We start from the raw sequence: 23588 nt of genomic DNA, 5'->3' as shown, positions 1-23588 counted from the left end.
CAGCACTAGCAAACTAATATAATGCATTCATGTACATACTTTCTGTTTTCTACTAAGCATTCAAAATCTGTTTTTAGATATGTTTCGCTTTAGATGAACCACAGCTGCAGGGGCTGGTGGATGGCTTTGGACAGCTGTAGGAATGGAGGACTAGCAGATGTATGGAGCATCCTCTCCCTGGAGGTACAACAAGAAAGCTTTGAAGAGCTGTCCATTTCCCACAGCTTAGCTCAGACCTGGGTGGAGATAGGATGACATGGCCGATGGGCAGCAGAGATTTACTGGGGTCTTGTAGGTCTGAATGGGGAGATGAAAATGATGCCCTGGGTTGCCAGTGAAACTTGAAGGTTGCCTGCTGTTGTGTTAGCTGGGCAGGTGCCAACTGGCAAAGATGCTGACCGCTGGCAGCCACACCCTTGAATCAGGTCCTTGAATCAGCTGGAAGCTCCTCTTCATGGTGTTTCTTGGAATCCTTTGTAATGTTGTATCAGTGGGCAATGAGAACGTGTTTTACAGTCTTGTCAGATATCCAGGAGGAGAAACTGCATAGGTTCGGAGCCAGGAGGCAATCATCGTCAACTGCCTGAAAACTCAACTCATATTTTCTGCTTTATCAATCAAAACCATTGCTATCATTATCAACAGAGATACTTGCTTATCTAAATGAAGTTCCCTCCATGGAATTACACTCTACTTCAAGAAGGCTGAAGCTCTTTTCTCAAAGGTTCTGGCAGAAAGTACGAGTGGTACCCCTGCTACTGAAGTACATATGAACCCGCATACATTATCATTCTATTAAGTGGATGATTCTGAGAAGGAAAAACACCAGAGATTTTAGCCATGGAGAAAGGAGATGGGCCTGAATAAGCTTTAGATTCAAATAGGCCTTTAGAAGATAGAACTGATTCCTCATAGACTTTTTGTGGTGCACTTGCCAAAAACCCAAGATGTCCATAAACTTAGGGGTTTGTTGCTGAGCTCCAAATTCTATTCCTTTGATCTGTATATTTTTCCTTATGCCAGTACATTGAAGCATTTGTTATTTAATTTTGTAATAACTCATGAAATCTGAAAATGTGAGTCTGCCAGCTTTGTTCTTTTGTGAGAGTTTCTGGCTGTTCTGAGTTGCATAATTTTCCTTGTGCATTTTCTGATTAACTTGCTAGCTTCAACAAAAATAAGCTAAAATTTTGACAGAAATTTGGTTAATTTGTAAAGAATATTGCATCTTCACAGTATTCATCTTCCAAGCCATTGACATGGAATGTTTTAAATTTTTGAAGTATTGCTTGATTCCTTTGAGTGTTATAGGCTTCAGTGTGGAAGTCTTGCACCTCAGTTGTTTATTCTTAACTCTTTTTTTTGCTTTTCATGCATTGTAGGTGCCATTGTTTATTTCAATTTCCGATTCTTCTTTCCTCATTTTGGTGTCTTAATGTTGTAGCCTATAACCTTGCTGGATTCATTCTTCAATTCCAATAGTTTCTTGGTGAATTACTTAGGATTTTCTGTATGCAAGATTGAATTATACATGGTCTATTTTAAAATACTTCTAGGTTATATAGGCTTTGCTTTATAGCAAGCACTTCAGGATTTGACTGATTAAATCAATTTTAGCATTGATGTTTTTTATGCAGGATAAATCAGGCAGTAAAGATAAATCCAAGGCACTAGTCCGATTTGTACCACCATCATCTACGGTAAGTTACTAATGTGACATTTTACTTTATTGCTTTTAATAATGGTGTTGTTTACTGGTTTTTAAAACTTGGAAATGCCTTCTGATTTTGAATTTTGTGCTCCATTTGATTCTTTTCTAATGGAGAAAATCTGTGAGGTGTGCATAGAATGAAAAATTACTATCATTAAAATCACTGTAAACTATAATTGTCTAGTACTTATAGAATGAATACTCTGAATGAAATAATTGCCAAGATGCAACAGCAGATGAAATTTCAGGGTAGGAGCCAGGAAGTGAGTTTGTCACCTGGCAATGTGACCTCTGGGGACTCACTACCTGCTCTGAGCCTCCAATTCAGTTTGAAAACTGGGAGAGTTAACTTGATGATCTCAGAGAAGATGGCTCTTCCTGCAGCACAGAGCTGCGCTACAACAGTTCTTAGATGTTGCCATCCATTCTCACTGTTTGGATATAAACTACCACTGTCCTGTTGCCACAAGTAGATACTTTCAGCTCATAAAATATTAGACAAATTTTCATTTGCTGTAATAATTACTGCCTAGTAATTTTGAGTTTTATGCCACTCACTCATGTGACACCTAAAAGTTGAGTTTAAGGCTAAAGTTCTCTCCTTGCAGGCAGCAGGATCCCGTGTGGGTGCCAGTTCATGTCCCAGATGCCCCACTTCACATCCAGCTCCCTGCTTGCAGCCTGGGAGAGCAGTAGAGCATGGCCCAAAGTCTTGGGACACTGTACCCCCATGGGAGACCCAGAAGAAGCTCCTGGCTCCTGACTTTGGATTGGCTCACTTCTGGCTATTGTGGCCACTTGGGGGGGTGGGCCAGCAGATGGAGGTTCTTTCAGTCTTTCCTCTTTGTTGATCTGACTTTTAGTGAAAAAGGATAAATCTTTTAAAAAAAAAAAGAGTAATTGCAATGCAGACTTTATTTGTCCTGCAATACATGTTAAATGCTCAAAACAACTGTATAATGGAATTTATACATTGCAGCATATAGACAGTTCTCGATAATTTGAAGTCAAATTCTTTCAGCTTGTAAAACTTCAATAAAATGTTAAGTTAGTGTTGTTGAGCATTTCAAAATGTGTGTTTTAATGGAGAAGCTGCTATAATAATGTCAAGATTACTAAACAAATTCTATAGAATAGAATCACAGACTCATTTAACAATTCTGTAAATAACCACCTTAAGTTTTCTAGTTAAGTCAAAAAAAAGGAAATGAAATAGACGTTTTGTAAATTGCCAATTTTCATCTCAGTGTGATTTACTGCATGAATAGTCAGTGGCTGGGAAGAAAAAGGTGTGTAATTATCTAAACTGCTTTGGTTGATCTAGAACTATTTACTCTTACATTTCTGTATATTTTTCCATTTTTGTATTCTTGAATTTTAATTATTTTGAAATAAAAATTATATTTTAATTATTTTAAAAACTGATTTAGTTTTATAAGTAAAATGATTTATATGTTTATTTATTTATTTATTTGAAAGTTGGACTTGCAGAGAGAGAGAGGGAGAGGAAGAGACAGAGAGATCTTATGTCTGCTAATTCATTTCCCGCATGGTTACAACAGCCAGGGCTAGACTTGGCTGAAGCCAGGAGCCAAGAAAATTATCTGTGTCTTCTATGTGGGTATTAGGGGTTCAAACACTTGAATCATCTTCCACTACTTTTTTCAGGCCATTAACAGGACTTCAGTTGGAAGTGGGGCAGGTGGGATATGAATCAGTGACCATGTTGGACGCTTGTATCACGATGGACAGCTTTACCCACTTGCACCAAAATGCTGGTAGTCAAATTGACAAATGGGAGGATCGCATGAACATAATTTACACTACCTGGGGAGGATTCAGGAATAGCCTGTATCCCCCACCTGTCTTCTTACAGGCTCCTGGGGCATTAACTCCACAATCTTTTGACAGTTCATGTGTGTGGACAGAATGAGCTATTTCCAAGAGTCATGTGCTGTGGCAATGGGGATTCCCAGCAGGAAGCATTTTCTTCAAGTTAATTACATGTTATTTTGGTTTACCTATGGCTGGTCTTCTTGGTTAGTAAGAGAACCACTATTTATAAAATAATCTACAGCACAAGCGCTGTCGTGTAGTGCATAAAACCACTGCTTGTGGCACTGGCATCCCATGCTGGTGCCGATGCGAGTTCTGGCTGCTCTACTTTTAATCAAGCTTGCTGCTAATGTGTCTGGGAAATTAGCAGAGGATAGTGCAAGTGCTTGGGCTCCTGCATTCACCTGGGAGATGCAAAAGAAGCTCTTGGCTTCAGACCAGCTCAGCTCTGGCCACTGGGGCCATATGTGTGGAGTGAACCAGCAGATGGAAGATTCTCTCACGGTCTTTTTGTATGTGTCTCTCTCTGTAACTGCCTTTCAAACAAATAAATGCATCTTTTAAAAATCTACAAAATGATGTTCTCACTATTGTGTAAGAAGAAAACTTTAAAATCCCACTCTTTACCAAGAGCATTGATAGAAAGGTGGGGGGAAATCGTTCTACAAGTGGAGTGGGCATCCTCAGAAGTCAGGTTATAGTTGGGTTGAGAAAAAGGTGGCAGCTGAACAAATATATTGGACATTTGTAGAGGTATCATTATTATATATGTTATTTAAATTGCCTCTGTATCCTTGTATTGCTATTTTGGGACACATATGGTACATTCAAGGGACTTTCTTCTTATCATATAGAATTGTGGTTTTATCAAGTTTTGTTAAAAATTTGTTAGACTCCTGACATAGAAAAGTTCAACTTTGAGAATATGTTTTCCTTGACATTAGGTAGTCCATTGAGAATTGTAGAAAACACAGCTGTTTGGGGTATATAGGAAACGTTCACTAACCTGCTGCTTATGCTTTGGGAAGTACTTCCTGAAGTTCAGTACAATCTTCCCTCCCTCTCTTCCTTTCCTTTTTCCCTCACCCCTGCTTTCCATCCCTAAAATCCTAATTCTTCTTCCCCCCTCCCTCTCATGCTTCCCTCTTCTCCCTCCCTTCATCCATCCCTTCTTTTTGTTGCATACTTTCAGGAATTGTTTATATGCTAAAACAGTTCTACAAGCAGGATAACCTGCAGTTGGCAATAAAAAATAAAATTTAAACTTTCGTTTAACCTCAGCCTTGAAGAAATGGACAGTTTTTAAATGGGAAGATAAAAGGGCATGTTGCTGGCTCTGTTAGGGTAGTTAATATTGGCACACACCTCCAAATCTCAGTGAAGTCACCAGCCAAGAGTACTCCTTGCTCAGGTGAAGTCTGGTGTGGTCAGGCAGTCTGTGGTCATCTTACAGCTATGTCATTGGGAACACTTGTCCACAGCACTTACTCTAGCTTAGGTGAAATTCTTCTGGGGGAACTCTGCTCTGCTGTTAAGAAGGTAACGGCACTTTTTTGTTGAGGTGCTACTGAAAACTCTGGCTGTTATTTGTGGAACTGAGGTGGCATTAGTCTGAATGCAGTGCGATTGGACCATTGTGGTTTATCAATACAGAAAAAACTGATATTTTAGTAGTAGCGAGAGTAGAGCTGATTAAGCCCCAGTCTCTAATGAGGCTCAGATTCTCAGAAGAAATTGTCATGAAGAAAAAAAAAGGCTTTACACACATTTGAAAGCTTTTTGATAAGAACTCCTTTATGTCTTTGTTCTAAAGAAAGAAATTTAAGGTGCATGTGAGAATGTAAAAACAGTAAAGAGTGAATATGCTTGTATGTACTTCATAGTAGAAACTATAAAATCTGATTTAAGTGGAAACAAACAATCTTAGCATTAATGTAATAAAAAGTTATTTTCCTTTTCATGCAGGGTAAATCAGCTGGCAAAGAAAAATCCAAAGCACCAGCCAAAGTTTTACCTCGGCTTTCTATGGTAATTTACCTACACATTCTTATTGAAGTCTTGGGCCTTTTGAAGAATGTTTATCATTAATTTTCAAACCTGAAAATAAGTGGGTTTCTGATTTTCAATATTGTGCTGTGTCATTCTTTAACTAATGGAGAAATTTTATGAATTGTATTATGAAACATTGCTATCTCATTAGAAGAACTAAGCTTTAATTGTCTGATATTTATGGAACATGAGTACTTCAAGTGAAAGGATTACCAAAATGGACCAGCAGAAGACATTTTAGTGTGGGACATGGGAAATCAGAGTTTGGGTTTGAGTTCTGTCACATTGCTCTGTGACCTTTGAAGAGCCATGTCTTGTTCTGAGGCTCGAATTCTGAGTTTGAAAACCAGTAGAGTTTCCCAGCATCACAGTGTTGTGCTGGAAGAGATTTCATCATCTTGCCACCCATTCTCATTGTCTTGACTGTATGTCCTCATTGTTCCGTGGCCATGAGTCGACACTGACAGTTGAGAGTGCTGGACAACTTTTCCTGTATTGAGATTTATTGCCTAGTAATTATGTTGAGTTTACTGTCACTGAGTTGCACTCAAAAGTTACATTTCAGTGGCATTGCATTGCCTCATTTTTGAAAACATTGTGATAACATGCATATAATAGAAAGGTTATCTTTTTAACAATTAAAGTTTATAGTTGGTGCATTCATACTGTACTGTAGCCATCATAGCCAGGCACTGTTCATCAACTGATTCAACTCTCCATTCATCCTCTCCCAACACACCACACCCACCCACACACACACACACACACCTGAAGTTCTACTTTTTGCCTTTGTGTGTTTGCCTAATCTAGGCACCTTATTTAAGTGAAAACATGTAATGTTTTTCCTTATTGTGTCTGACTTATTTCACTGAGTAATGTTTTTAAGGTTAATCTAAATCTTTATTTACTTTGGAAAAAAATATTTATAATATGTATATTGTGTATATATATATATATATAAAATTTTATTTATCTGAAATGCAGAGTTACAGTGAGAGAGGGAAAGACAGAGAGAAATCTTCTTTTCATTAAATCAGTCCTCAAAAGGCTGCAACCACCGGGTTGGGGCCAGGTGGTACCCAGGAGTAGGGAGTTCCTTGTGCCTCCCATTGGGAGTAGGGGCCCAAGCACTTGGCTCATCCCTCCCACTTTCCCCACGCCATTAGCAGGGAGCTGGATCAGAAGTGGAGCAGCTGAGATGCAAATCAGCTCCCATATGGGACGCTGGTGCTGTATGCAGTGACTTAACCCACTATCCTACATGCCAACCATTGGGATATATTTTAAAAACTCAGAATAAAGTATAAAATTGAAATTGTGTTGCTTTGTACAGAGAAGATTCCTGATAATTTGAAATGAAGAGCATTTTCACTTAGAAAACTTGAATTAATGTTCTTAGATAAATTACCTTGAGCATCTGAAAGTAAATATTTTGATGGACAATACATTTCTTTTGATAATGCCAGACGAATCAGTAGAAAAAAGTCTGGGCAGTTGGGTCCCTGGCACATATTTGAGAGAGCAGGATGAAGTGCCTAGCTTCTGGCTTCCAACTGCCCCAACGAAGCATCTGGGGGGAAATGGACCAGTGAATGGAAAAATTTTCTTTTGATCAAAACCCTATTTTGTGCTTTTTCAAAGGAAAAGTGATAACAAGTGAATTGACTTTAAAAATAAGGGATAAACTCACAAATGGGTGTATTCTATTTTCTCTTTAAACACAAAACATTTTGAAACTGAAAAAATGTTGTCTTTAGTTTGTTGTCTTGTTAGTATGCAGATTTAGAAACAAACTTAATTTAAATTTACTCATTGAATGCTTGTGCCTGAGATTAGTAATAATCTTTTCCTGTCAATGAAGCATGTAATTGTCTGGAATGCTTTTGTTGCCTAATTTAAACCTTATTTGTTCGTATGCGGCCATGTCATGCAGTTTTTAGCATTCTTGAGTTTTGTGAATTTTAAGGGAAATTGTATTTGCATGTGATATTTTAGAAAATACTCCACTGACTTTTTAAAAACTATTTTTGTTTGAATATTCAAGTGCACAGTTGGATAAAAAATCTCAAGCAGTAGTTGTAAGAGCTGGGATGCTTTTCATCACAGGCCTTGCTACCTCTAGAGGTGACTTCTTTAGTTGAAATCAGTTTGATCCAGAACTGGTCCCAGCCTCTGAGCTGGAGCTCTAACCCGGCACCTGTTTTGATATCCAGCTCTGCCTGTCACAAGATCTAAATCCTTAATGGCACAAGATGAGAATGGAAAAATGGAAAGGCAATTTGTATGGGTGGAAGAGCATTGCCTTACAAATTATCCTAGCCTATTTCCCCATGAAGCTAATACTGAAGCAAGGGCTTACATGTGAGTTGTTTATTTGGGAAGCAAGAATAAGGAATTGGAGAGTGCAAAACCAATAAAAAGAATCTTATACATGTATGGGTTATCAGGTTGATCAGGCCCTGAAAAGAAGAAACAGATTGAATCACCAGCATTTGAAAAAAATGCATGGGTGTTTCTTTTAAATCCTCTTGATTTTGATTATTGAAGAACAGTAGCCTTTAGCAATAGTGGGTCTATGTTCTGACATTGTAGTTATTGGATATAGTTAACTGACCGCTGCCTTTTTGTAAGATGTGAGTATTTTCTGGGCTGCTACCATTTCCATCACAAGGTGTTCCCCAGCATTTTACCTGAGTAGCAGTTATCCATTGTTGGTAGCCTCTTCCTTCTTTGTGATGCCTGTTCAAGTTATGAACACTGTCTGAGTGATGGAATCAATCCCTGGGCAGTTTACAATTGTGAGAGGCAGGCAAGACCTACTGAGGAAATCATGATCCCTGGAAACCAGAAGTGAGTGCTTCTCTTAACTGAATAGAAAGCTTAAAGACCCTTAACCAGAGTCTGAGGATGAGTACAGTCTCTGAAATGAATATCCAAGGTATAGGTAACACACCATAGGGAGTGCACTATATGTTCGTTCACAGCTCAGATATCATCGAGTATTCATGCCTTCTTTTCAGATGCCTTGGTTTATTTGAGAAAATATCTGTATTTGTAAATATAGATTTCATGGAAAGGGTTTTTTTCCCTGATTTTTAAAATCCTTTTTGAAACTATACTTTAGGCGAGCACAAAGCCCCAGTGGCAGCAGGCAGCCCCATCATTCCATTTGAATGTAAAGCAGAAAGAGGAGGTTCCAGAACAATACAGTGTTAAGAATGAGCAATCCTATGGTAAGAACTTTAATATCTAATATCAGGAAATATTAAGGGAAGTTTTAAGTTATAGAAATTTCCTACATAAAAAAACAAAGTTTAAGATATAGGAAACAGATTAATGAAATTGCGTAATCTAAATGACATTTACTTTAAGTACAAAAATTTCTTTAAATATTTTCACTCAGAAAATATCTTGATACTAAAATGCTATTCTCTATACCTATAATATCAGGATACATTTGAATAGTAGAATGATGGGCTTCTGATTGTTTTTGAAGGACTATGCTATTGTAATAAAATAGGAGAACAGAAAGGGGGAGGGGGCAGGGAAGTAGGGGAGAGGGGAGGGGAAATGCCCTTTCGAAGTATATTTATTTTAGATGCATTAAAAATAAATTTTAAAATAAACAAAAAATAATTGTTTATGGTTCTTAGTTACTTCAGACTGTTGGAAATGCTGCAAGAATTGAAATTTTAGGGTTGGGATGTTTAACATAAAACTTTGATTTATAGCGGTTAGAATTTGCCTGTTAATCAAGGACTTAATTTTTTCTAACACAGATTTCAGTAAAATGTAAACGTTATTCTTAAATTAGTCATTTTAATTTTTTTATTTCTACTCACTAAATATAGTGCTTATTATGCTGATTGCATTAACATTTTTCCCATTGTACTCCTTTAGATTTTCTAGGATACTTTTGCATTCTATTTTATCATAATTTTGATCTCTTTCACATTAGAGAGTGTATATGCAAAAATAATTGATGAATATGCTTTGGCATATTAGTGAAATGTATGTCAATTGCATGTTCTTGAAATAGAGATTTAAAACATGATGACATAAAATATGAGGACTTTAGTCCTGGTGGTAAAAATTAGTAAATGGCATTTAGAGTTGCTTAACAACTTATAGCCTGTAGTTTTTGTTGAAAGTTGACTTAAAGTTTTATTGTAAGTACTTAACTTTTCTATCATACTTTGTACATTGCTAATTTATCCTTCTTTCCAAAAAAAAAATTCAAGCTGAATACATGGAGAACTTTGGAAAAAAAGGTAAATTGCTCAATCAAATTGATGATGGTTGTGTTGGACCATCCACTTCCAAGTCCAAGATCAGATCTCCAAATAAACAACGAGAAGACTTTCGAAGTACTCTTGTCAATGTCATTATGTAAGTTCCATACCTTAACTGGTGTGTGTTATCCTTGTTAGAGACCCATGGGAACCTTTCATCTAAAAATGTCAAAATTCTGTGCATGTCTAAGGATGTCTCAAAGACTGTTGGAATGAGGTCACAGTATAATTGGAAATGAAAGAGATAGGGTATAACCCTATTAAGCATGTCCCACATTTAAATGATCATGAACTGCAGAGGTATGTTAATATTCGTACTTGATGTTGACTGTGTTAGCTGTGTTAGCTGGGAGTTCTGTTCAAAGCCATTCTTTCTAGGGAAAGATTGAGGAAGTTTTTCTGGCTCAAATTGCCTGTTCAGGTGATGGAGTGACTTGGAGTGACTTCTCTGGCATTTTGGCTCTTCTAGTCCAGGAAAGGAGTTGGGGTGGAGTGATCTACAACCAGAGCAAGGCTTGAGCTTATTTGTTCTGAGTTTTACAACTTTTTGTGGAAAACAATGCAAATGAAAGTCTTTAGTTCTTCTTTGCCTTTGTACCATGATTCTGAGGGTAAGCAATACCATTCCTGAAGCAAATGTGTTTTATGTTTTAAAACCCAGAACAGTTAAGCAACTCAAAAACAGAATCCTGTTCTAATTCCCTCAGGTGGCACTCTGTTGGCTGAATGACTGCCTCCAAGGAGCACAGTTGATATGGAGTGCTTACAACGGGCAAGGCAGGGTTCCGTGGGAGTCCCAGGCAGATCGATGGAGTTCTGCACTGGCCTGGAGCTTGCTTTTCCTTGGTGTGACTGTGTTGTTATTAGCCTGCCTGTCATTTCTTAAGGCCTTGCCTTAAACACTCTCAGATCACACAGCGGTGTAAAATCAACACCCAGATCATTGCACTGTGATGCCTCTGGCTACACATTCTTAAAAGAAACCTGTTTTTATTTCTTGAGCCCTGGTCAAGACAGATGCACTTTTTATTTTCCAGGTGTACTTTCTTGACACAGCTTCCTGTGCTTGTTATTTCTAGTCCTCCCTTTTCTAAGATTTGTTAATTATGTTTTAGTTAAAAAAAAGATTTTCCTGACAGCAATTTCACATAGTGATGGCACCATGTGCTGCTTTGAAACATGTATACATTGTGTAATGTCCAATTAGGGAAATTATATCTATCCCCTCAAATATGTATGTATGTATGTATTTATTAAAGATTATTGAATTAATTTGAAAGTCAGTTATAGAGAGAGGGAGAGACAGATCTTTCCTGTGTGAGCCGGTACAAAACCAGGAGGATGATCCAGGCCCCCAACGTGGGTGATAAGCCTTAGTGCTTGAGCCAACCTTGAGAAGGGAGCTGGATCAAAAGTGGAGCAGCCAGAACTAGAACCTGTGCTCATATGGGACGCTTAGCCTCATGGATGCCAATGCTGACCCCCCAATTTTTATTTCTTTATGGAAAAGCACCCAAACTCTTGTCTTCTAGTTTTTTTTTTTTTTTAAGATTTATTCATTTTTTATTACAGCTAGATATACAGAGAGGAGGAGAGACAGAGAGGAAGATCTTCCGTCCGATGATTCACTCCCCAAGTGAGCCGCAACGGGCCGGTACGCGCCGATCCGAAGCCGGGAACCTGGAACCTCTTCCGGGTCTCCCACGCGGGTGCAGTGTCCTCAACTGCTTTCCCAGGCCACAAGCAGGGAGCTGGATGGGAAGTGGAGCTGCCGGGACTAGAACCGGTGCCCATATGGGATCCCGGGGCTTTCAAGGCGAGGACTTTAGCCGCTAGGCCACGCCTCCGGGCCCTCTTGTCTTCTAGTTTTTAATTGAGTACAGAGCTGGTCTTGCATTTCAGCTCTAGATGTGGTCTTGATTTGAGGCCCCCATTTCACTTAGGCCTATGGACTCGTCTTTTCCACACCTGGGTATGAAATTCAAGCATGTTACCCCGCAGCAGGACAGCTGTAGTCTCAGGATGTTCTTTATGGCCTTGCCATTTAATTTTTTTCCCCTTCTTGAATAATCCCTGTGTTTCTGGTACGCTCAGCATGCATTTAAAAATGCCTATAAGATTTTATGATTAAGGTTCCCCCCCTCAGATTTTCTTTGCCTCTGTGTAGTAATAAGCAGAAGCCTGTTGTTAACCATTTCTGCCATTTTTTAGTTGTGCCTTTTATACATAGAATATAGAGGCATTTATTGAAATTCTGTCTTAAGAGTTTATGTTTTACACTTAAAATACAGGCACATATATGCATATATATGCATATACATGTGCAGAGAGGGAGAAAGAGAGAGACAAAGATGCTTATGCATTCCCCAAATACCTGTTAGAGCTAAGACTGGACCAGAACTTAATTCATGCCTCCCCGTGACTGACAGGGACCAAGTTCCTTCAGTCATTATCTGCTGCCTCCAAGGATATACATTAAGTGGAAAATGGAATTGGGAGCAAGTTAGGATAGAATTGTGGTACTCTGATACAGGATGCCGGCATTTCAAGCCATGCTCACTAGAGAAATGATTGCCCCAAGCTCCTGTACTTTAATAACTTGCTTAATCCCATGTATATTTATTGATATTATTATGTATGTGGACTTCTATCAATATTTTTTGTGTTTTCTATTTGTCATGTTACCTTAGCTTATTTTTCTATTTTGCTACTTTCTGGCCTATTGATTTTTCTGTAGTCTTTATTTCTATTGATTTAAAAGTTATGAAATATGTCTTTTTACAGAATACATTTATTATTTGAAATGCAGAGTTAGAGAGCGAGAGGAGGGGAGAGATTGGAGCCAAACATCTTCAGTACATTGATTCACTCTCCAAATACTCACTTAACACTCTTGGCTGGGCCAAAGTGAAGTCAGCTGTCAGTGGATCAGTCTGTCCAGGTCTCCCATGTGTATGGCAGGGAGCTGGACGAAAAGTGGAACAGCCAGGGAATGAACCAGCTCTATATAGAATCCTGGTGCCTGATGGGGGAGAATTAGCTAATTGAACCATCGTGTTGGGCTCACCAAGATGGCATTTTGTCTTTCACATTTTTGTAGGATGTCAGTTATAAATTTGAAAAAAAATCTTTTGTAGAAATACATGTACTTATTTTTTTATGTTATTGTTTACAGAGTTATGTTATTGTTTGCGGAGTTAGAGAAAAAGAGAGAGATAGATTCCATGTGGTGCAACAGCCATATCTGGTCTCCCAAGTTTATAGTAGGGATCTAAGTACTTTGACCATTTTCTGCTACCTTTTCTGGAAGCCTTTGCAGGAAGCTGAATCAGAAGGAGAGTAGCCAAGACTGGAGTGAGCATTCTGATTTGGGTTGGTGGTGTCGCAAACAGAAGGCTTAACCCACCATGCCACATGCCAGTCCTCTTCTATTTTCTGAAACAGTTTGTGTAGAATTGGTATTATTTCTTCCTTCTTTGATAGAATTCATTAGTGGATCTTCTTTGTGAAAAAGTTATTAATTACTAATTCAGTTAGTCTCTTATTCAGGTTTTCTGTTTCTTCTGAAATTATGTTTGCTGCCTTTTTACCTTGCAGGAATGTGGTCTTTTCACAGACTAATTTTCTGTCAGAGAGCTGTTCAGATAAACTCAGCCTTCATTGCCATTCCCTAACTGCTAATTCTGAGACCACGGCCTTTCTATAGGCCTCCAGGCAGATTGCCTTTGCTGCATGTGTCATCTATTTTTTGTCTTCTTTTCATGTTCTAAAAATTTGCTTGAAATATGTCCTTGGCTGATGACTTCTAGTTTCTTTACAACTATGAGTTAAAATGGTTTTGCTACCATTTTCACAAGAGCAGCTTGGAAAGGATATTCATGAACCCAAATCCTCTATTAATTTTAGAGAAAGGGAAAAAAATCAATATAATTATTCTCCATTTTGAGAAATGAAGTACATCATATTTTTTCTTTGACCAGGCAAAGTGTCTCCTATGTTGTTTTCTCTCTGAATGAAATATTGTCTTATTAGAAAGGGCCTGGTTGTTTGGAAGCCAGTGTTGATGAGCAAGTCTTCTTTTTTGTGCCTAATTGGCTGGCTGAGCAAAGGGAATTTAGTGTTAATTTTGCTGGCATTCAGTTTATTTGTTGCAAAGTGGAAAATATCATATCACTCTGACTTTTTAAATGATAGATGTGAGGATTAGTGGTAACAGCTATGGAGGAGGACCAGGGTAGGTGAAGAAGAAGCTCTTGTTATTGTTGCTGGTGATTAGAATCTTTGCCCATGGTCATAGAATGACAGAATTTTAGCAGTCTGAGCTGAAGGAATCTTCCCCAGGACTGCGAGAGCCTCTGTAGCCACTCCTGCCACTCCCAGTTTCCTTTTCACCTGCCTGGCCTTGCACATCCTTCTGAACAGCCATTGTTCACATGGGGGCAGGCGGTGTGTGTGTGTGTGTTTGTGTGTGTGTATGTGTGTGTGTGTGTCAAAGTTTGGTTCTCAGGATTCAGCAAAATGAGCAAGACAAGCATTGATTCTATTAAGAAAAAAACAAAAACAGACTTTGTAGTGGCAGAACCTGAATGTATATTTTCTTGTGGAATCCGGTCTTCTCTTGTATATTATCAACAACTTGAGGTCACATGCTTAAAATAATAAGCTCTTCTCCCCCCAATTACTGGTTATCTTGAAGATCTTCCACTACTTTCGTTGTCACATCGCTCCACTTGATAAACATACATTGAACACACCTACTGTGTATTGAATTAAACAGACATCACACAAAACCTTGACTTTTTTCTTATTCATACAAATGGGAAAAAATAAGGCAAATGCTCACAAATTACAGGATTCCTGGATTAATAAAATTCTATAATTGAAGATCCATTCTAGGTGCTTATCTTGGTTATGGTCTCTCAGACAAATACTCCATAAACCCCCCAGCTCCCAGTAACCTGACAGAGGGAAAGTAATAATTATAGAAGAGTTGACCTGCAATAATCCCAAATGAAGTTGAGATCCAGAATATGACCCTTCCAGTGTTAAAGAGGGTGAAGCTATTCCAGAATAGCTTACAATTTTTCCTAAAATTGTGAACTATGCCTTAGCATGGTGGAGCCCCAGAGCAGGTTGCAAATTGAGGCTCATACCTGGTATAAATTTTGGATTGAATTATAGTCACAATCACTACAGGATTATATGAACATATCCCCAAGAATAAATAGGAACATAAGAGTTTCCATGTCACTGGGTCACTTTTTCAAAGATTCGTTTATTTATTTATTTGAAAGGCAGAGTTGGAGAGCGAGAGGAAGAGATAGAAGAGTCTTGCATCTGTTGGTTTAGTTCTAAAATGGTTGCATCAGCCAGAGCTGGGCCAGTCTGAAGTAGTAAGCAAGGAGCCAGGAGCTTTTCCTGGGTTTCCCACATGCAGGCAGGAACCCAAAGACAGGGCCATCTGCTACTGCTTTCCTAGGTACATTAGCAGGGAGGTGGATCAAAAGTGGAGCAACTTGGACCCGAACCAGTGTCCATTTGGGATGCCAATGCTGTAGGCATAGGCTTAGCATGCTATGCCATGGTGCTGGCCCCACACACTGGGTCACTTTATGTCTCTATAGAGATACGTATCTTAGGAATAATGTAAGAATATTCCTTTAGAGAAAGTATAAATGTGTTAGGCCCTCAAGACGGGTGTGTAGTCTGGGTTACAAATGCTTTCAAATGTGGTTCTCTCTTTATGGATGTAAAGGGAAATCATTTGGAGAGAAATATGATAAAAAAAGTCTTCTTGCTCTCAAATATTAGCCATTGTTTTCTTATAATTTAGTAAAAAAAACAGTCTTGATGTTGTATACTGAGTTCTTATGATATGACTTTTTAAAATAATACTTTTGAATAGCATGCTTATCATTTTCTTAGGCAACAAGATGCTAGTTTAGACTCAGCTGAACCTGATGAAAGTGCCTTACCAAAAGCAAGCACATCTTCAATAGAGAAAGACATCCTGGTAACAAGCTATTTCTTTTGTTAATTTAATTGGAAATAGAGGAAAGAACTGCAGATACTTTTATGGTTTGGGGATCATTCTGTGCTCCTCTCCCGTGGAACTCAGCATAAGTAGGAGTAAATATAGAGTTCCACCTAACTGTGTTGGTGCGGTAGTAGAAAAAATAATTTCTTTCCTTTGCCATCTTAAAATACCATTAAAGACTTTCAAATTGACCTGTTCCCCAAGTTAAAGCCATCGTCAGGCACAGTAGCTTTTACATGCATTTATTATTTTTACAAGAAATTGTCCTAATTATAAATGTACATTTTGCAAAGCAAAATCATATCCTTTAGAAATAGTCATTCTTCAAGTATTGCAATTTTTAAATGAAAGTCATTAAGAGTTTCACATAGCTAATTGGAAAGTAATTTGATGTTAAAATATTTTTCTAATATTGACAGTAAAACTTGTGAAAATATATTGTGGTTAAATTTTATTATTGAAATAATCTTAAAATGAGTACTTTATGAACATATCCATAAAAATTACCAGATTATAATATGAAATAGAAATTTCCTAAGTCCTGTTTTATGATACTATTGAGATTAATTCATAAAGACACTAATTTGAGTTTTCAAAGGCTACTTCTGATTATTAATAATAAAAGAACAAAAATTAATATCACATTTTCTAAAATTTCAGTATACTTTGTTAAATACAGAATATACTCTGTTAGAAACATCATATATTTGGTAAAGCAGCATGATATTTTCTAGTAAAATATATATGTCTTTAAGAGGTTAAATAATGCTCATATGAGTGACACGAAATACATTTTATGATTTGTTAATATTTTTTCCTTTAAAACTTCAATTTTCTCAGGAGATTTATTTTTTCATAAACATGCTTCTTTTATTAGACTACTAAAGCTATCTAAAATTTTCCTCTCTTGTTCTTTGTAGAGATATTTTTATTATATTCACCATGGAATAGATACTGACCATGTGGCTCCAATGGAAGATTCTTGGCTAGAACATGTACTAAATTTAGTTCCACAACACCTCAAAGTCCTCACTAACACTATAAATGTATTATCCGATGAAATGAGAGAAGATTATCTTCTTAGTGTAAAGAAATCTATAGGTAAATGGGTATTGCTGTTTGCTTTTTAATTTGAGTGTGTATTTTATTACGATAATTTTCTGATATAGAAAGCTAATACCTATATGTGAAATTATATACTCTATTAACTATGCTGTTTCTTATTTTAGATTTATTTATTTTTATTGAAAAGGCAGATTTTACAGAGAGAAGGAGTTGCAGAGAGGAAGATCTGCCATCCACTGATTCCCTTTCCAAATGACCCCATCAGCTGGAGCTGAACTGATCCGAAGCCAAGAGCCAGCAGCCCAGAGCTTTTTTCATGTCTCCCATGTGGATACGGGGTCCCAGAGTTTAAGGCCATCCTCCGCTGGTTTCCCAGGTTATAAACAGGGAGCTGGACTAGAAGTAGAACAAGTGGAACAGAAACTGGCACCCGTATAGGATGCTGGTGCTCACGGGTGGAGAATTGACCAGTTGGACCATTGTGCCAGCCCTAGTTATGCTGTTTCTTACACTAATATTACATTATCAAAATCTTATACAAATTTTATTAATGAAGTTCAACAAATTTCTTAATCTTTTTTTTTTAAAGATTTATTTACTTTATTACAAAGTCAGATATACAGGGAGGAGGGGAGACAGAGAGGAAGATCTTCCGTCCAATGATTCACTCCCAAAGTGAGCCGCAACGGCCGGTGCTGCGCCGATCCGAAGCTGGGAACCAGGAACCGCTTCCGGGTCTCCCACATGAGTGCAGAATCCCAAAGCATTGGGCCGTCTTCGACTGCTTTCCCAGGCCACAAGCAGGGAGCTGGATGGGAAGTGGAGCTGCCGGGATTAGAACCGGCACCCATATGGGATCCCGGGGCGTTCCAGGCGAGGACTTTAGCCGCTAGGCCACGGCGCTGGTCCCATAAATTTCTTAATCTTTTATGCGAAAGATTTTATCGCCTTGATAAATGACAACACTGAAGAAAATGATAAAATATTTATTTAAACTGCTCAAAATACTTGTGTGTGTTATTTACTGAAGACATTAAGGACAAGACCATCGTGGGGGTTTATCAGATTAAAGTGAAGCCTGTAACATTGACATCCCATATGGGCACTGACTTAAGAATTAGATTCTCTACTTCCAATCCAGCTCCCTGTTAATGTGCTGGGAAAGCACAGGTGGATGGCCCAAGCGCTGGGACCCCGCACCCGTGAGGGAGACCCAGCAGAAGTACCTGGCTTTTACTTTGACCTGACCAAGCCCTGGCCCTCGTGGCCGTTTGGAGAGTAGACCAGCAAATGGAAGACCTGTCTCTCCCTTCCTTCTGTAACTCTGCCTTTCAGATAGATAAAAATAAATATAAAAAGAAGACATTACACACTTAGGAGATAGTCTGTCTCTTTGAGATAGTTCCTTATTCAAGAATCTTGGTTGTAGGTGTGAGAGGTAAGATGTAATTATATGAATAAATGTGCTGTCTACAAGATTAAACATTGATAATCAGCATTATTTTTATGTCATAAATTAAAATGTGTTCAATTACTAATTATTTCTATTTACAGGAAATTAAAGTATAGTTTACAGACCACATTTGGCCTCTGTTTTCATAAATTATATTGGAATATAGCCACATTCATTTATTTGCATATTGCGTATGACTGCTTTTGAGTTATTTTTGGGTAACTTTGACACACTCCTAGAGGCCCACAAAGTTGTATAAAGTTGTAGTTACAGTCACCCTTTTTATAAAAAGTTTGCTGACTGGCCGTATACAACAAAAAATCCTAAGACTGACAGATGTAAGAATCATTTATAGAATACTGATTTCTTGCATCATGTGAATCAGAATCCCTGGAGTAAGGCATTGGGATACAGGCTCTCCAGTTGGTTGTCTTGATAAACTTGATATAGAATGTTCAAAGTTGGAAAAATTATGTTTTTGAATGAGCTGGTGCTCCTTCCAGGAGGTGATGCTTCGTGGCATCTAAGACCTCTATTAGTGTCCTGGTAACATAACGACAGGGAAGCGCGTCCCTGACCTCAGAGTGCTGGTCGTGCACTGAGGGAGAAGCAAGGTGGTAAATGCAGTGAAGAATGTTGAGGATGCAGTGTAGAGGGGACGAGGTCATCTCATGCTCCTAAGGCAAGACTGAGTCTTGAAGGATGCAGAACTGTGTACTGGGGAACACTGTTGGTTTCCTAAGTGGCACGAGTCATGGCAGGTGTGCATGGAAGGCTGTAGCCGACTTGCCATCAGTTCTCATGTTAAGGGATAGATGCACGTTGGAAGGGGACAGAATAAAAGGGAGTCTCAGGGATTTTATGCCAAAGGCAGCTGGCACATTTATGTTTTAGAGCATTCTTGAAATATAAGCAAGGGGCTTAAAATAAAATATGACAGAATCAAAGGTGGCTTATACCAATTTTATAGCAGGATTTTCCTATACTCTTGTATAATTTAATGGAGACTAATCTGGTAATAGGTGCCTATCCTTAGTGAAAAGAACTTACTGCTTCTGTTTTGTTGATCTTACATTCAAAATAAACACATTTCGTTAGTAACCATAAAAGAAAATATAATAGTAAAAGCAATTATCATTTACAAATGAAACAACACGACCATATTGTTAAATAAAGGAAGCTTTTCCCAAGACACTGACATGATAAATGCTCTCATAGCATCTTATTTTCATTTATCATTGAATGCACAGGTTGCTCATTATTCAAACATTTCACTTTAACAAAATTTAAATGATTGATATTAATAGAATTAGTTTAGCAGTTGCTTGGAAATATACTGTAAGTTACTTATGAGAACTTTTCAATTTCCTTCTAGTTGATTTTGTTTTGAAAGATCCTAGAGAGAAAGAAGAGGATAAAAAGGCATATGAGCTTCCACCCCATCGTGCTGAGTAAGCAATTAGGTTTCTCAAAGAATACTGTTGGTGTTACCCGTATTGATTATGCTTATATATTGGTTTATGTTTTCTCATATATATGTTTATAATTTTGTCCAAACAAGTAGATGCAGAATTTTGTTTATTTAATTTATAGAACATATTGTTCCTATTGATCTTCATTTATTTAAGCTCTGACATGTTACATTTACAAGCAGATGAATAAGTGACTAGTCATGCACATTGACAAGTGGACACTTAGATGGTTAAAACATAAGAAATCTGATGGAAAGAACCGAATGTGCTGCACTGTGGGTCCAGCTTCAGACGTGAGGGAGCGTACAAACTTGATGACAGTTCACACAAGACATGTCAGGAACATGGTGGAGTTTACACACAGTGTAGTTCAGTTTATTACATAGGTTAAAACAGAATAGTGAAAAATCTGTTTACTATGTATTTTTTCCTAAAAATGATGCTTAAGAATAAACCTTATATAATTTGAAGAATGGAACCTATATTACTGTGTAACCAAATGAGTTGCTTTTTTTTGTCTTACACGATTTTAAAAGGCCTCAAATTTCTGTAGACAAAAAATGAAAATAGTCCTACTGTCACTTTCTCTTTCTGTAGGCAGCAGTATTCCCCCCCCCACCCCCCGGTGAAAAATTAAAAAAAAATCACTCTTCATAGTTGTGGAAGTGATGGTGAGGTTACATATGCAAAACTGAATTAAGCCAACAAAACAAAGCTAGGAACTCAGATCAGACATAAAATGGAAATGTTTACATGTGAAGGTAATTTTCAGCTTACGATGGGATTAGTACACTTTTCTCTAAGTCGAAAGCATCTTAGACCAAATTGCATTAATATCTACTGAGTGTCATGTCTTAGACCCTGGAGCCTATAAAAAGTCTGTTTTCTGCTCTCATTGTGTGAGTGGGCACTGCGTACACTGCCGCTGCTCAGCACAGAAGACTATATCACATGGCTATCCAGGATGGCCTATCCTCAATAAGTAGGAGTTGCTATGCAAGTCATACACATTATTCAATGCGTATGTCTTCCTATAAGAAGGTTAGGGAGTATTTGTGGATTGCAAATGGCATTTTTATATTAACAGTGGATTTAGTTCAAAAGTATTTCTATAGGCAGCCTGGATTATATTCATAAAGTGTTTTTTTTAAATAAAGAGAAAATTTCAATGTTTTGTGTCCTAAAATGACTAGAGAATCTTTGAAGATGTCTGTGATAGCTGACTACTGTTTTCATTCGATCATGGTGAAGTTTTTGTGGAGTCAATAGGATTAGGTATTTAGAGACAAAAAAAGAGTTGGCTAGTGTGTTAAAAATCCAACTCTAATTTCACAAGCTATTTATTCATTATTATATTGAAATTATACCAAACCCTGAAGAATATTTCTATATTTTAAATCATAAATGAATGCTATTATCATGATTTTCAACGTTAAAATATATTATTGATGTTTTCTATTAAAATCGTTATTATTCAAAAAGTACATTTACCATAAAAATACTGTGTTTTGTTTTCTTAAGAAGAAAATTGATTATGTTCTCTTTGTTTTTAGAATGGAAGTCCTGCCAAAACCATGGAGGAAATCTTTTCTAGCCGCGAGGAATTATATTAAGGATCACCTGAATGCCATGAACCCCACAATGTTGGCTGTGCTAGCTCTGTGGCACAGTACTTATAAGTGAGTATTTATGGTCCTATTGTGGTTTTTAAGAGAGACAGATCTTCATTATTTCTTTTATAATTTTATCTGTAAATTGAAACACTAATTACAAACTTAATGTAGACATTCAAACAAGGTTTTAGATAAACAATATAAATGAACATAAAGCAAAAAGTGAACATTGCTGTTTTTCTGTAACCCGGATATGCATTCTTCCCCAGCTGGTTACCACCCATACTCTCAAGGTGGTTATAGTAGTGAAGGGGCTGAATTGTTGTGTCCTTTTTGTTTTGTTTTGTTTTAATTGTAGTGAACATTCAGCACTTTAATTTTTAAAAAACAGCTTATACATCTGGTAGATCTTGCCCAAGAGAATGGCAGGGAGGGAAATGTTTGCATGATTTTTGGGTGTCATGGCCTGCCCTCCTCAGTGCTGTCTTTTGGGAGCCGTGCAGCCCAGTGTAGGTTGTGTTTGGCAAAGCTGGGCATGAGAGCCGTGGCACTGCTGGAACAGAAGAACTTGAAGTGCCCTTCCTTGCCAGAAGTGCTCATATGGATTTGTGTTTCCTATGTTTTTTTTTTTAAAAAAACAAAGATTGATTGATTAATTGATTGATTGGTTGATTTTAGAAGGCAGATTTACAGAGAGAAGAAGATAAAAAAGGTCTTCCACTGGCTCGTTCACTCCCCAAATGGCTGCAATGGCTAGAGCTGAGCCATTATGAAACCAGGAACCAGGAGCATCTTCTGGGTCTCCCATGCAGGTGCAGGGTCCCAAAGCTTTGGGATGTCCTCTACAGCTTTCCCAGGTCCTAAGCAGGGAATTGGATTGGAAGTGGAGCAGCCAGGACAATAACCGTTGTCTGTATGGGATCCCAGAACTTGCAGGGTGAGTATTTAGCCATCGAGCCATCGCACTGGGCCCACCATATAGTTTTCTTAAAGAAGACTTCCTTGCACTTCTCTCAAAACCTGGATGGGTCCATTCTCTGGTTAAGAGATGATGCTCTGATTTCCAAAGTTGGGTTGGTAGAGTTGTATGGTTAGCCTTTATTTTCCCACCCAACCACAGCTCCTACATAACTGTGACCTCTCTCTCAGGGCTCCTGATTGGTATTGCATGTGTTTTCCTGGCTGTAGGAGAGCACGGGGAGTATACACATTGTTCTGTGTCTCACAGACTGGCTAAGGGCAAGCCACTGCCTTTGGAACTGTGCTAAGTGTGTGACAGTCTCCGCCCTCAGAAACCCTTAGACACTGAGGACCTCACTCACCAACTTATCTGAGCATCAAACATCTGATTCCTGAGGATGCTGAATCTTCACCCTACTCCTACTCCTGAGATCTGCTGTAGGGAATGAAGCCATCTTGCTTGTCCCAGCTCTGCCCCATCTCTGGTTTCTCCCTGGGCCTCAGTTTTGCCACATAAAATAATTCCTCCTAACACTGCCTTGAATTCTTCTCCTTTGATGCTTAAAAATATTTAATTTCATTTCTTGACACAATGCATGTGACTTTTATATAAATATGTAAATGTAATCACACTTTTTAAGTACAGCCTTTATTTTTCTTGAATATACTTAACTCCTACTCTTGGTTGCCCTATTTTCCATAAACCCAGGCAAATGACACCTGCAAACAATCCAGTGGCTATCTCCCCATATTTTCTTTGTGTTCTATAGCCACATAGACATGTTTTGCCTCATATGTAAATACACTTGTAGCATAAATTTATATATACATTTGCTTCATAAAAATAGCCATGTATGCTGTTGTGTTTACTTTTCTCATGAGTATTTTTCAAAATTCCTTTTGATTGAAATGGTGTGAGTGAAATATATACTTTCTCAAAGACCTGTATTTTTCATGATGTGATTGAGTCATTGTTTTCAGTCATATTTCCATTAAGGACATTCATTATGCTTTCACTTTCTACCACTGTAAGTAATGCATCAGGAAATAAACAACAGTGCATGAGAACTTCTCCTAGAACTCTACCTATGTGTGGTACA

The 23588-nt window shown here is 37.9% G+C and overlaps 1 protein-coding gene across 1 annotated transcript in view; it reads left to right on the top strand.

The window, feature by feature from the left end:
• DNAH7 (dynein axonemal heavy chain 7) overlaps positions 1–23588 on the top strand; it is a 253007-nt gene that overhangs the window by 8173 nt on the left and 221246 nt on the right. Inside the window, exons 2-9 of the mRNA XM_058664751.1 lie at positions 1618–1700; positions 5513–5575; positions 8721–8829; positions 9838–9985; positions 15814–15901; positions 16846–17026; positions 19819–19894; positions 21469–21594. Of these exons, the coding sequence (XP_058520734.1) occupies positions 1623–1700; positions 5513–5575; positions 8721–8829; positions 9838–9985; positions 15814–15901; positions 16846–17026; positions 19819–19894; positions 21469–21594 (869 nt within the window). The 5' untranslated portion in view covers positions 1618–1622. The remainder of the gene's footprint in view (positions 1–1617; positions 1701–5512; positions 5576–8720; positions 8830–9837; positions 9986–15813; positions 15902–16845; positions 17027–19818; positions 19895–21468; positions 21595–23588) is intronic.

Source organism: Ochotona princeps, chromosome 5 (assembly GCF_030435755.1).
Source record: "Ochotona princeps isolate mOchPri1 chromosome 5, mOchPri1.hap1, whole genome shotgun sequence".
NCBI classification, from domain to species: domain Eukaryota; kingdom Metazoa; phylum Chordata; class Mammalia; order Lagomorpha; family Ochotonidae; genus Ochotona; species Ochotona princeps.
Note: the sequence above shows the minus strand (reverse complement) of the source record. Positions and strands in the feature narration are given on the sequence as shown.